The 15,851-nt window shown below is 40.3% G+C and overlaps 1 protein-coding gene across 14 annotated transcripts in view; it reads left to right on the top strand.

Annotated features, from left to right (window-relative positions):
• tenm2a (teneurin transmembrane protein 2a) overlaps positions 1–15,851 on the top strand; it is a 385,466-nt gene that overhangs the window by 134,638 nt on the left and 234,977 nt on the right. For 7 of the 14 annotated variants that reach the window (XM_079556152.1, XM_079556155.1, XM_079556154.1 and 4 more), the window contains exon 4: positions 2,803–2,850. The exons of the other annotated variants lie outside the window; for them this stretch is intronic. In XM_079556152.1, coding sequence (XP_079412278.1) covers positions 2,803–2,850 — 48 coding nt within the window. The remainder of the gene's footprint in view (positions 1–2,802; positions 2,851–15,851) is intronic. 14 annotated transcript variants of the gene reach the window in all.

The raw sequence follows: 15,851 nt of genomic DNA, 5'->3' as shown, positions 1-15,851 counted from the left end.
TTGTGAGCGTGCACGTGCGTCTGTGAGCGTGCACGTGCTTCGGTGAGCATGCATGAGTGTGCGAGCATGCACGCGTCGGACTTGCGGTAAAGAGCTGTGCACGCGCTGGGCTGAAATACTGATGTATGTACAGTCATGTCTCCAGAAGGGTTAAGGCTCAAGTTTGAAATTTGCCCCATGCACTGTCATAATCCTCACGTATTAATCATCGCACTGTTGTGCTCTTCTTGAGAGTACTCATAAATGTGACTCAAGTTTAGTCGAGGGATCATCTCAAACACCTGTAATTTCTTGGGTTTTACAACAACAGGAAAAACAACAAAAACAAAACAGCTGTTCCTATTACAAGTGTTTGTGTCAGTCTCTTGATTAAGTCTGTTTATGTAAGTTATGGTACAGATGTTTTAATCATCATATATAGACACAAGATCTAAAGCCATCATCTGTACAGAAACGTTTTGCCTCCTACTGCAAAAGTCTTTCTCAACAACTAATGTAATGATATTTTAGCAGCATGATGAACATCTACCAATCCAGTATAAGGAGGGGTTTCTAACTTGTTATTGATAGCACCCATCTTTATTCTGAAAAAATACTCTCAATCCTTACTTTACAGTATCAGTATGAAACACACTATACCACAGCAGCTATAGAATGAATTTATTTTATTTATGTATTTATTTATTTGACAGGGACAGTACAAGGAAACATTGCCAACTCGTTGGCCGATGTTCTGTACATAAGGCGTTGTTCTTCAGCCAAACAAATGGATAATGTATTGGATGACATATGTGCAGCAGCCTTAACCGCTAGTATTGGCCTCCTGTCTACTGTAGAGTTTATAATCAACCTGCTGCTGTCATTTGTTGCTGAAGAAGCCAGAGGATTGAGAAAATGTATTTGTGTGTATGTATCTCATTCATTACATTTGATGATATTTACTCTCATTCACTCATTGGCAGAATAGTTCACAACCCAGTCCACTGCATATCACTGCATGAACACATTGTTGGACCCGGTTTGATACTGAGGGGAAGGATAAGTCACATGTAAAGACAGGGCATGAAACAAGAAAGCAAAAAAAAACTACTTAGCTACATCACAAAAAGAAATGTCTGAATCTGACAAATAGTTAAACAGTAATGAAAAAAGACAAATGTCTGATGAGGAGTTGTTTCGAAAGGATTTAATCAAAATGCCTATTCACAAAGATCCCATTATGTATACACTCGAACCAGCCCGTACCAGTGTCACAGTATTATATTCTGGTAAAAGAGAGTCAAAAGAGCGGCTGGATGTGATTGGAAACTGGTCTCCGGCTCTAATGGGAGGTTTTAGTGAGCCGTAATGGCCTCTCATGCCATCTTTATACCTGCCAGGAAATAAAAGAGAAAGAGCGGGAGAGGGGGAAGGAGCACCGGAGGAAAATGAGAATTCTCCAGCTAATTATGACTGATCATATTTTCAACAGCGTGAAGCTCAAAATACTTTTTTATAGTTTAATAATCAGAGCCGGGCTCCGTAATGCTGGCTGCAAGACAGACTCAAAGCTTGAAGTGATAGGACAGGAGCGGTTTGAGTAATCCACATGTGACAATTTGTGTGCAGGGATATATGTGAAATTGGACGGTACTATTATTGGAACTATGGGGATACTGCTAATTCCGCTGCTCTTACAACTACAACTACTACTGCCACTACTAAAAGCACTACTGTATAATAATAACCTCTTTATATTGCTATTATTTGTTAAGAAGGCCCATGACTATGATTTAGTATGATGACATCTGTATAGCATTGTCCATTAAAAATAAATAAGGCAATTCTAGACATTTGTGTTGTAACATTCATAGAGAAAAAGGGATTCAAAGTGTTTTACAGAGCAAGAAGGATCATTAAAGAAAAATAAAATCAATAAAACATACATATCCAAATAATACTTTAAGCTGTTATATATGCACAGCTAAATAGAGCTATTTTTAGCCTGGATTTGAACATTGTCAGAGTTGAGGCTTGTATCACATCTTTAGTACATTTGCAACAGGGCCTCACCGTGTTTAGTCCTTACTTGAGCTGGGTACAGTTAAACGATACTAGCTGAGTATCGAAAGATAGGTTTAGGTTCTACTGGTTTAAAAAAAATAAAATTACCGAAAATAAATATATCTTCAGATCAAAGTGTTGATGCTTATGGTCCAGGGACAGTGTTAAAGGAAGTGACTTGGTAGTTCCAAGCTCAGATACATATTTTTTTTCCCCATTTTTGCCCATTTTTTAATTTTTATTTTCCCATTAATAAAAAAAAAAAAAAAAAAAAAAAATATATATATATATATATATATATATATATATATATATATTCCCCCCAATTTTTGGCCCGATTTATTTCCATTCTTTTTTTTGCCTCCTTTTTTTTAACAGTTTTTTTTTCTTATTTTTGCCACAATTTCTCCCAATTTTCCCAAATTTGTCCCAAATTATTTACATTTTTCACACATTTCATGACATTGGAGATGAACCCGATATTGAAAAATTTGCAGATCTTCCACAGATTATTATTCTGTTTTCTGGTTCTAGACGACAAATATTTTAGTGTAGGTATCGGAAAAATTATCAAATGTTCCCTATAAAGTGTTGTTACTGTGCAGGACTCACGTGAACTCTCTGTCATCCAGGTGGACAACTCAATCTTCTTATTTCATGTTACTTTGTTCGTTTCTGTCACGGTTTCATTTCAAGTGTTGAAATCCCTGTCTGTTTCTTTTTTTTTTCTTTGCCTCCCCGTCATTCATTCCCCTCAAGCTTATCTGGACGAGGAGGACGAGGACCCGTTCGGAGACTATGTGATCAGTAAGTTACATGTGCCGTATCCACGCTAACCCTGTAGCTGCTTAGCTTCGACGTGGCCGTGATTGTGTGCTTGTGCGGACGTCATTTGTGCAAAGTGAAATGTTTCCAGATATGTTTTTTTTTTTTTAAATCAAGGGTACAACTCTGCAAGTAACACATGTAATCTCTTTGTGCTTTGATTGTGCGATCCCGCCTCCGAAAGTGCTGAGTTATTAAGTGGAATAATTGGTTTCCGTACATAATTCCTAAGTCTGCATTGTGAAATCCTGTTCCCTTGGCCACCAATGGGTTAATCTGCCTGCTCTTGATCGGGGGTAAATTTCCAATTCGATCTAGTTCTCATTCCAAAGGCGTAGTTGTATATATTTACTCTTGTTATGGAGGATGTTTGTTTCTAAGTGTGAATTAGTCAGTGTTATTGGGTCGCACTGGTTTGATTAGCGGGTAGAGCGCGAGGGTGACTGGAGCGCATGAAGGTTAAATGCACATATGCGTGGTGGCCCTAGAGGAATATGCTTCTGCACTAAGACGGTTGCTTAAATTTAGGATACAATTAAGACTGTGATTGTTAAATTAGATTTCAAATTTTGATTTTCTTTTGAGTGCACCGGTTTATCCCTTCAACTATCTTACGTACATGTGTTGCTAGGCAGTGCGCAGCTCACAGATTGTCCAAAAAAGAATGGATTAATTTCAGATGACCCAGGACAAAGCATTGCTATTTCAGCTCCTGAGAATGTCGTAAACACACAGAAGAGCTTCTAAAATGGCAAACAAACATTTAGATATTTTATCGATTGACCGGTTTTTACATCAAAAAGACGTGCCGTAAAGGTCGCAGCATTAACACAAATTAGTCACGTTTGAAAATACTAAGGCACCGAAATAACATTTTTGATCAAAGTCCGGATAAAAACGTGGCCGAGTGCCGAGTGCCATATGTCAGTATGACTTGCTAAAGTGCAGATATTAATCCTCCCCAACTCTAATCCTGAGGTTAAATTAAAACAAGTCAAAAACCATTTCCACGTCTGATATTTACCGACTGCCATTTCCCCTATTGCCTTATCTTATTACTTTCTGTCTAGGAGCATATCTCGAAAACATACTGTACTATTTGCGTTGTTTCCTTGGCTCTGTGCAAGTAAATACTAATTTTATTTCTAGCAACTGAAACTCCTAAGCCCTATACTGAAGTGTATAGCATTACAGTGCATTTGATATTGACTTGTGTATATTGATTAAAAGCAATGTAAGGATAAATGTCACATCAGCATTGGCCAAAGCTCAAGGAGTCAGGAGATTGAAGTAAAAATGTGGTGAAGTGTGTTACAAAGCCGGGAATAAAGGTAGGACTAACTAAGTGATACAAATCAAACACCCCCATTTTCCTAAAACTACTTTTCTGATAATTAAAGCATGGTTTCATTGTAGTTTAAGCCTTTTTTTTTCTATTCAATTTTCCAGAAGCTGACACCACAAGATTCCTCCCCCATATCCCCGTGTTAATATAAGGGCTTCTAAGCACAAGGCAGAGAATCAAACATGTTAAAATTTGTAATTTCATCAGTGTTTTAGACTCAAATCTGAGACCTGGCACTTAATCAGGGGGGGAAAAAAAAGTGGTAGGAAATTGGTTTGCCGAAGCGGCTGCCAAGAATAACACCAAAAGGTTGTCAGATTGCGAGGTCGATGATCACAACGAAAATATCTGGAAACACCAAACTTTTTTTGAACTGTTGACAGGTTTTTTATTAATTTTGGCACATCTGAACATGCATCTCTGTGGCTTGGATCTTCATTTAGTCATTCAATTCAACTGGTTCCTGAAATTCGGATAGATATGTCAGTTTTGAATAAGCGAGCCGTAAGTTGTGTTTGTAATGTTGCTTTGTCTTGATGTTTGCCTTTGGTTTGGCTCCATCTGGTCAGGTGGGAGTCATGCCTTTGTATTCATTCATTTTTAAAATTTCATTTCGGTTTTATTTTGACCTTCATTTAAAAAAGTCCCACAGAGATTCAGAATTAAAAAAAAAAAATGCACAAAAAGATGATTTCCTCCCCCCAAAAATGCCCTCACTATTCATGCTTGGATTCCGTGTTATTATAAAAGGTAATCTAATTGTATTGAATGGAGTGTGATTTTCTTAAAACTCATCAGTGTATTGAAATCATCATCATAAGACATTGGTACTGAGTGGTTAATTTTGTACCGTTTGTTTACCAGAATGCCACACGGGACCAGAAATGGTGCCAACAGTGTTTTCATCATTTCAAGAAGAAACACTTCCAACATTTGTGACTCCGCTGATCTGGGGCTCAGATAAAAATAAATGAAAATCCGAATAATGAGTAAGAGAACAGAGTCGACCATGTAGTTAATGATCCCAGAGGTAATTTTAGTGCTTTTGAAAATCTCACTCTCAGAAGTAGAAAGTGTTGTTAGCCCTGGCTGCCCCTCTCGGCTTAGTCCCCGCTTCAACATGTTGCAGCTGCTCGTCTCGTCCTGCCGTCAGTGGCTGTGACGGGCTGAATGGTGTTTTGTTTTCTTTGGGATGAGCAGATCAATGCTGCGCCGCTATCAGGACGGACTGGGGAGGATCAGATAAGAGGCGAAGGGATGAGGCCTGGCAGCTGTAGAGAAAGGACAGGGATCAAGTGAGTGCAGCCGCGGAGAGGATGGAGTTAAAACCATCATACAGCGAGGACACAGGAATTTGGGCAAAAGATTTTAGTGGATTTCTCGCAGCGGATTGAACACAGAGAGCCAAGGAGGAGGAGGAGAAAGCGAGAGAAGATCCTGGTTTAACAGAACAGTAGAAGAGATGGAGAAGGATTAACATTCTGTGACTGTCTGCTGGTGCAGGGATAATCTCTGGTGGCCTGCGGAGCTCAGCGGGACGCCCCACTGCCACAGGGGCGAGGGCCCAGCGCCAGCCTGTCACTCTGTGTCTGAGCATGCTCAGTGCAGCTCGGTGCAGCTCAGTGTGAGTGGTGTGTTACTGAGGTGTGGCAGGTGGATGATGATACCCCCCTCTCCCTCACGGCGCTCCAGCAGCTGGAGAGAGCTGCCTCTTGGGGGGCACTGGGGCCTGATGGGCGTGGCACCAGCGTTTTCTTACTCCTAACAATGGATCCTGGTATACAGTTTTACGCCTTAACTCTCCTCTTCCCTTTGCTCTTAAACGGAAAAGAAAAAGCATTGCCAGGCTTAATAAATGCATGTGTTTCTTTGCACAGAAGACAAGCCACTAGATAACACCTAACAGAGTTTTAATCCATATTGATTTGTGCTTCATGCTGTCTTATCGAATGGTGTGAAGCTCCACAGGGCTCCACACAGCAGGGCAAAACATGGCTGAATCTTCTGAGGCTCTGCTGGCCACTGTTTGTTTCTGAGCAAAAGATAAAGATGAAACAAAATGAAATCAGTGATGCACGCAGCAGAAATGTCACAGTCGTCCGAGCAGAGTGTATGTTTCACATAGACAAGGCTGATGCCAGGTGAGCTTAAACTATATTTCTGTGTCTGATTCAGTTTTGCAGCCAGTAAACATGAGTTATTAAAACGTATTTGTGACCCGGTGGAAATGGGCTTGAGTTTTGTTCTGTATGAGGAACACAAAAAAGCAACAGTAAGAACAAGTTTGTAGCAATCTGCAAAGCAACATCTTGATAATTAGCACATAATATCTTGTTTGTATAATTTATCCCAAAAAAAAAACAAAAAAAACATGTTAAAACACACATTTATAATTTGACAAGTGCTGCAATGCCACATTGTTTGGCTCTGGGCACAAACTTCCTAGAAGCCTCACTAGTTGCCTGGCAACCATTTGGAGTCAAAAATTTAGGGGACACAGATCGACGGGAATTTTGGACTAATGCTCACGGCCATACACAACAAATACTAAATCATTATGTTGTTTTTAATCTTATCTTTGGAAACAAGGTGCATATTTTGATCATTTGGGTATAAGTATTGTGACTGCATTACCAGACCCAGTCACAACAATAATCTACGAGGCATGTTCTTAGATCTCAATTACATAAAATACATAGGCCTGTAGATACATGGAATTAGCAATAGAGTCTTTTTGCCAATAGCTCTCCAAAGAAGGGAAGAAAAATAAAATAATGATAATAAAGAATAACATGATAGCCGGAGGGGGTAGTTCATGTTCATGTAAAACAGAAAAGCTCACTCTGTGGTTTCATTTAGTTTGTGGATCCGTGCTTATGCCCTCATTTTCTCAGCAGCCCTTGTTCTGATGAGCAACATAATCTTGTCTTGCGCTTAAAATTAGAAAATGTCTTTAAGGTGTTGTGTCTCGGAGAATAATGTGATGAGTGTTTTATTATTGTTTTACTTCCAATTTCCCTGCAGCATCAACACAGTAATCCTTCCACTTTGCCAGCCGTTTGTAGTGTGAAATGACCACCCCATATCTTGTAATTATAGCCTTAAATATGACTATTTATAACCAGGAACATTGCACATGCGGCAGATAGGCTTAAACAGTGTCTCTGTTATGGTAGCGGCTGTGTAGGTGAACTGCCAAAGAGAAAACAATCAATGGGCTATTTGGTCACACTCTACATAAGCGGATTTGGGCTAACCGTTAGCCACTTTAGCCTCTTAAATAATCGACCGCTGTAATTGTCTTTTGGTAAGGGAGGAAAAGGGGGGGGATTGTTGTCAATATTTCTGTTAAAACCATTTGCGAACCACTCAATACTCTCCTTAATAGGCAGCTTTTGTTTAGCAGAAGCAAAAGACGGGCTGGGTAAATCTACATCCGGGTGGCCGAGCGCCGCTGCGTGTTTTGCCAGTTAATACTCAGCGCTGGCTAATCATCACACAATTACCAGAGTTCATCCCCTGCCATCGAAACCGAGATAGAGAGAAAGGCTGGCATCTCACTGAGCCCAGAGCTCCCGTTTTGAACTTCTCCCCTGTTTGGGTCAGAACAAGGGATTTCTGTCCAGGTTGGGGGTTTTGCTGTTGACACCATGAACACAATATATTCAATCTGAAGTATATAGTTATCAATAGAGCACTACCCATTTTGGAAATGTGATGCAATTACTTGAACTCAGCACAGTCACAGCGGCAGACATTGACAAACACACAAAATAGAATAATATGAATGAAATAATTTGTAGATCATCAGCAGCACCTTATTGTAGATTTTTAAAGGCTCATTGATACTTCACAAGATGCACCCTTCTTGCACCCTGAGCTGCAGAACAAATTGAAGTCACTTTTGCCTTGTCGCCATGGAACTGTCGTCATTTACAAAACGTTTCCATAGCTACAAGGCAAAAGTGACTTTGTTTTGTTCTGCAGCTCAGGGTGCAAGAACAAGAAGTTCTTGCGTCTTGTGAAGTATGAATGAGCCTTTAAAGCTGCTACCTCTGCGTCTTCATTAGCCTGCACATCATCTACTATTTTTCATAATTGAATTAAATTACAGCCTTACATTTAGAGAGTAGTCACATGGGATATTTTCCTTCTAAACACATCCGTCAACATTACTTTTAAAATGGAAAAAATAACACAATAGAAATGCAGAATTGCTACCATTTTACCTTGATGTTGCTATGCTATGATGTCATTTGGGCTCCCTCTATAGATTTAGCGCTCTCGCATTTACAGCTCAAAAGTCCTATTGGTTCAATCCTGGGCCAAGTGTTTCATTGTGAGCCCTGGACCCTGAATAAGAGGCTCTAAATCTAAATGAAATAAAAATAAATAACTAGTTGATGGCGATACTGTTCATGCACAGCTGCCCTGGACCTGACAGTCGGATTGAAGTATTAAAATCGTAATCAAAAGACGTGGGGAAATTCAGGAGTTACTTTTCACCTTTGGTTTCATTGTAGTCAACATGTTGTAACTTCTCCTCTGGTGATATAATACTTTTACTTTGTGCCTGTGTGCGCACCTGTCCCACTAGTTAAGATCAATAGAACACCGCGGTCACCTTTAAACTTAATCAATGGCGTGTCCAGGCCGCTCCCGCCGCTGTCCTCTCTTGTGGGGCCTTTGCAAAGTCATAACTATCTATTTTAGGAGCCGCTGCAGCATGTCACCGTGTAATCAATAGCGATGCATACAGTTCACAAGTCCCAGGACCAATTCCAAGATCAGATGCAGGGCAAAACGATCCATCTGCCATAGATTGCTATCAGTCCAATTGGTTTCTGATGTTGTTGATGGAAAACAAGTCAATGGTATTCTTAAGCTTGGCCGCAAAACTAGGCACCCAAAGATTGATTCATTGGTAAATGTATGGTATAATAAGTTTGATTTATATCGTGCATGAGCAAACGGGCATTGGAAGTCACTGTAAAAAACAGATACAGTTGCAGTTCATGACAATAGATATTTGGGTACAGGCCAGTTGTGGTCTAAAATAATACACCGACTAAAATACATGCTTGCTGTGCAATTCAATGACTTTAGTGCTGTACAATATACATTATTATCAATATAGCAGCAGTAGTTGATGCAATATCGACATTGCAAGAAGCAGCAATTGCAAACTCACTGAGGTCTTCTAATTTACTGTGTGAAAACAAAAGTAAAAAAAAAAATGGTCATAGTTCAATTCTAGATGAATGATTTTCCTATTTAAAGGGGCTAGATGCAAGTTTGCCATGTTATACTCACTACTGCCATCTCAGGTCATATGTGTAACTGCAGCTTCTATATTAAGCTCGTGCATGACGGCAATTTGGACGCCTTATTCAGTGACAGTGCGGGATTTTAGAGGCAGTTGTGGTGAATAGGTCTGGGCTCATTCTACACATTAGGACATGGCTGAACATGTAGGGGGAGGAAAATGCTTAGTTTTAAAATTTTTAAACTCTGTATAGTCCCTTTAACCTAAATTTTAGTCTCTTTTAAGTCCTTATTTTGTATTTTTTTGGAACAAGATTCAAAATATTGTATCTTATCTCATTTCCTGCAGCCCTGTTGTCTGCGCTTTCCAATTTAAAACATTCATATAGTGTTCACTGCATTCAGATTTAAGCCATTACTATGAACAATGTCCCTGTTTCATCTTCCTTTCTCTGATAAAACAAAAAGAACCATGCCACTATTGCTCGTGAAGGACAGATATGAAAGGGCTTTTGGATGACTGCAGCTTTAACCATCCAACCAGCTGCAAACCAGCCGTATGTTTGGATTAGCACAAACACAGGCTTTGTATCTATTTCAGCAACACTTTGTGGGATTACCACACCACTAAAGTGTTACCATCGGCCCCAAACTACAGCCGGAGATCAAGGCAAATCCCTTTCAAAATCTTTCCACGCTGGCTCCATGCAAGCTGTACTAGAGAATTATTCACCAACCTTTTATATTTGTGTAACAAGTACTCTGCCTTTGGGTATGGGTACGGCCAAGCATTATTTATTGTTAGTTCATCAATGTTTTAATGTTTATTTGTGTGTTGTTCTACCACATTTCATTGCATAGAAAATTCTCACTTGAACCTGACGGCAATTTGACCTCCCAAATTTTAGACTACACTCGCTCACCATCAATAGGGTCGCACCATTTTACGAATTAACACTGCATTTGCACATTCTGACAATGCCTTTGAGTGGCAGTCACATTTTAATTGATGCAGCTGGACGCTTCACAGTGGCCAATAACGCGCTGACATCGGTCCAATCTCTGCAGTCAGTTTTGATAACACTGACGATTTATATTCTTCCTTTGGCCTCGTGTTGCGTTCCTCTGCCCACCTCAGCAATAGACCAAATCACAATCGTTCATCAAAATCAATATTAGTATGCGGCAGTCACCTTTGGGTGTAATTAATGTGCCCGGCCCTCTGAACCTATTAAAACAAGGATTGACCAATTGCTGATCGGGAGTTTGCTGGATTGCAACGTCTATACAAACACTGGGACAGTATGGCATTGTAAACACTCAAATAGATTCCTTAAGCGAAGGTGTTTGGCGATCATTTCCAACACATCTTGATCCTTTCCTCGCTCCCAATCAAAACAGATATCTGTTGCGTTTCCAACTCTGTGGATGGCCATACCGCCTTTGCTATGCCCAATCCCGGCAGACCTTGGAAGCTAAGCAGGGAAGGGCCTGGTCGGTACTTGGATGGGAGACCATTTGGTAACACCAGGAAGCTTAGCGAATGTAGTGTGTGGGTGGTGGTCGGAGGGGCCGATAGCGCAGACTGGTTGCCTCGCTTCCGTCAGTCTACCCCAGATCAGCTGTGGCCACATTAGTAGCTTCCCACCACCAAGTATGGAGTGAATGAATAGTGCAATGTAAAGCGTCTTTGAGTGTCCAGAAAAGCGCTATATAAAACCGATGCATTATTATTATTATTATTAATATTATTATTATTATTATGTGGCTTACTGTTGGACATCGGTGCTAGTATAGGATATGCAGACGTCAACAGCACTTCGAATAGCTGCTGCGAACAATCCAAAGATTACTCAAACATGCGCAAATGGCTCCGCGTACGTTTCTTTTTATTTTGCTGCTTTTTTTATGTAGGAGCAACATTGTAGCATGGTAGGAAGCAATGGAAAAATCACTTTTGCATTATATTCTTAGATCTAAATGGTAATCTTCAAAATGTCATAATCAATTACATCAAACAGCAGAATGGTGGGCAGGAGAGAGATTGCTTTTGTGGTATTTGCTTTAAAAAGGAACAACACTCTGATTTGCAAAGAGGCGACACAATGTATAAACGTAGGCGATATGTATACAATAGAGTTAAGTCTTCGTGGCTAGATTTTGGCTTCAGTTTTGTCAAAGGCGCGAGCATCTTTTTGCGTTTGAAGTCGTCCTCTTGCTTGAGTTTTCACCCCGGTTCTCTCTTCACCTGTAGCTGTAAACTGCATCGCACCAAACTGAGTCGTCGACTGTTTCTGTATAAGCACGATTCTTTGTCTGCTGCCACGGGACATTTGCGCCGCCAGTCTGTTGCTTCTATTTTATCATATTTTATTCAGTTTCCCCCTCAAAACTACCTCTTTTCTCAATCCATGCCCACAGCTTGCTTGTTTGTGTCAGAGAAAAATCCTATCTGGCCTATTAGAGTGAAGGGTTGGAAAGTACCCTGCTTCCCTGCTTTGTGGATTCACCCAATCTTTGCACTGCCAATAATATGTCAGCATTTGTGCAGTCTCGTACCTCAATAAGTTTTTTTTGTTTTGTTTGGTCTGTTGCCGTCTCGCTCCGCGTAGGCGAGCGTGTCTGAAACCACGTCTCAAAGACATACTGTTTGACTCTTTCCAATCTTTCTTCTTCCATCTTTCATTTGAATCTTTGTTCCCACGTCTTTCAGGTGTGTCATCATACATCTGCGAGATCTTTTAGTCAACATTTGAAACCTAAAGTCATGTTACAAGTCTTGTGTCGCCTCTGAGTTCAAATATAGCGTTCTTTTGTTTGATTTTGAGTTCCCTATATTTCTCTTATGTCCCTTTCAAGTTGTCATCTTCATCTTCCTTGGACAAAGTTTGAGGAAGAAGAAGAGAGAGAGCGATGAAAATGTTTGGCCATGTTGGAACGGGCGCACGATGGTACTCAGTGTTCCTACACACAATCAAACCAATCTCTCTGTGAAACTTTGTTGCTATTCAGGAGCTCTGCGATGTGAAATGATGAAGTTTGGAGCACAGCCACACTCTTCTGATGTTTGGGATTGTGTTGGATCAGTTGGTATCAATCGTCAGAGAGGCACTTTAGACTCCTGTGGTGCTTACGTTTCAAAAATAACTAGTATATTATTTGTGTGTGAGCTCTCAATCGCACAGGAGTTTCCCTTTGTAGGAAAGGTTTCGAATCCGTCATCTGCGCAGGGTTGTTTTCGAATAGAGGATGTTTTGGATTTTATTAGAAACTTTGTTTGCATGAACTCTAGCAGCAGACTTCCTACAAGATGCTATTCTTGTAGGAAGGTTTCTTGGAATATTCAGGTGCTGACGAAGCCTTGAGTGTTTTTGTTTCTTTTGGCCAAAATACAGCATAAGCATAGCAAAATTTACAACATGTTATTGCTTAACCCTTTATAGAGCAAGTGATTACTTTTGTTGATTTCCGCACACTATACATATGACCTCCCTGCTGCATATCAGTAAGGTAAAGAAGCATGTAGTCCTCACTCAGCCAATCAGAAGAGATCACCCTACATCACAAATCCCACTATGTGGCATTTGACCAATCAGCAGAGACCTGTCGTGCTCTCAACTTCCAGTTTTTTCCCTGAAATCTGGAAAAACCCCAAGTCTGGCTAAATTCATGGTGCATTTCTTTACATAACTTGAAACTCCCACATTTTATTGGTGAATAATTGTGCTAAGTGATGATGTATGTGTTGGTTTTGGAGGACGGAGTGACATGAGTGAAATTACAGCATGAAAAAGGCAGGCACCATATTTGATCACTCAAAGCTAAAGTTAGTTAGTTTTGTCCATATTTGGACATGCCCGTTGCACCTATTATTCATACCTACAGTATTTTCTTGACCAAGAGGAACCAATAAACCTTAGGACTATGTTTTTATGTTGCCAAAGATTATTTTTAGTCAAATTTTTAGTCAAATGATATTGGAGGTGAGTGACTGTGACTTGCTTATGACAGGTGTGATCATTCAAACATCAATATCTCCTCAATACCAGCAACCCCCAAGAAGTGCAAGTACTTTTTGTATATTTTACATATAAACCTTTTGTATTTTTTTTTACCACTTAAGAGCCTGGCTAACTAGCCAGACTAAAATCACAAGTGAAATTTAGTCTGGGGACCACCAATTCATTTTCTCGTAGGAGAGGTGTGGTTTACGATCGTCCATAGTCATTTATTGGGCGCTACGAATGTCTATCTATGCGTCTGCATGTAGCCACAGCCAATCGTATCATCGTATCAGACGACGTATGACGTACCCGCTGTAAACTTTCAAGCTAAACTATCTAGAACACGGCCTAAAGCTTGATCGAAAAATAGCGTCGCATCTACTGCTGTCATGTTTGATCCGTAAATAAACTTTTTTTTTAAATCCGTAAATAAACTACAAGCTTCCGTATATCAAATAGCGCGTCATCATCTTGCTGTCCCTTCTCGTTCTGTGATTGGTTCCCAAATCCATGCGAAAATTTTGGCCATGGTCCCCAGGCTGTTGTGCAGTTTGAAATGATTCGAGCGCACACAACAGCATGGCGTTAGCCAGGTTAAGCAATGACCTAAATATGGTAGCTTCGCGCACATTTATTCTCTGCATGATATTGAAAAATTTTGAAAAATGTTACAACAGAACTAAACTTGTGTTAAGTCCCCCAATAACACTCTTAAGTGTAAATTATTTATTTCAAAGTATGTCAGTCAGTGTCCTATAACGGGTTGATTGCTAACACAGAAGTAAGCCCTGCCCTGCTTCGTTTTGCCACCTCAAGAAGCCTTACACATTACGGGAGCTAGAAATGAATTGGGCTCATAGCAAGCAGTATAACCCCCACTTCCTCCACTTGTCATAGTTCAAAAACGAAGGGGGAAAAAAAACATGTATCCTGGCTTTAATAAATGGGAAAAAGGACAAATACAAATTAAATTATTGAAGTTACAAAACACAGTTACGTGGCTATATCTCATGGCTGCTCATCATCCCACAGACATTGACGTATGGGTAAGATGATGAGGAATCTAGAGGCTTGAAGGAGCTCATATAGGACAAATGTGGGACGGCTCTAACATGGAGACAAATGACCTCGCAGCCTCGCAGACACAGTGGGCTTTTAGACCAAAAACAGCAACCAATTCAACTCATCCACAAGACACAAAAGCCAGCGCTACATCAAACACAAGGATTGATGGCCTCGTAATTCTGGTCTTTTCTGCCTGCTAAAGATGATGAATCCCTCCATGGGGAATTTAATCAGCATCCAAGAATGAGCATACACATGAGAGCGGCAGTAACAAACCTGTCATGGCTAAGTAAACAGCACAGTACAAACAAATACAAGAAGTACCGCGCACATCCCTGAAGGCTTCACGAGAGATTCACTGCTCCAAAGAAAATGAAATGTACAAAAGTTTAAGTGCCTATAAGCATAAACAATGATGATATAGTGTTGCTCAAGGACAAAAAGTGACAATGATATGCAGACAGTAATTAAGCGGGGGTTCAAATCAAAGTGCATGCAGATTCCAGCAGACATTGATTTCTGGTTGGTTCCATACTGGGGTCTGTATCGTTATGCGCCACACAATGCATAGATTACAATGCATGTGCCACATGGAGATCAATACGCACGAGCAATGGGCAAAGTAATTGGTCATGACGTGAGAGGCAAGAAACTTATGAGAGGCAGCAACAGAGTGTTCAAGAGATGGCAAGAACAGAGATTTTAAGGGACTTCAGGGGAAAGTGACCGAAGCAATGGCAAAGATGACCAGACTTTCCTCTCCCCAAGCATTTCCTCACTTTGGGGGAATTAGTCCGCGCCTTTGTAGCACATGCAACACACTTGTATCTCATATCGCATAATAGTGCAGACAGCATGGTCAGCGCCATAATAATGGATAGAGTTTACTAACCTAACAACATGATTCGTGTTTGGTCAGTACTTTACCATCCAGACACTGCTAGAAGAGTATATTTACTTGTTTGACATCTGACTACATGAGCTATAAATGTCTATATGGCGTAGATAAACGTATAGGCAGCCAGTTGAAAGACATTGGCCTTGATGAGCTTCCTGATTGGACTTTCATAAATCCTCATAATTGTGCGTAACTTCAAACGCCGCCCAAGAAGCGACTTCCTGTGTCGATCCAGCACGCCAAAATAAAAGCACACAGCTCGTCTCATTAATTAGTTCAGCAGGTACTTGCAACATGACAAGAATATAATTAAATACACACATTTTAAGTGTTTTGTCTGTTAATATTGGCAAAAAGAAAAAACGACTGCACTGCTGAACTAATGAATAAGATGGTGCTTTTATTT

This window comes from Gobius niger (genome assembly GCF_951799975.1).
Source record: "Gobius niger genome assembly, chromosome: 5".
Taxonomy (NCBI): domain Eukaryota; kingdom Metazoa; phylum Chordata; class Actinopteri; order Gobiiformes; family Gobiidae; genus Gobius; species Gobius niger.
This window is presented reverse-complemented; position numbering and strand designations above follow the sequence as displayed.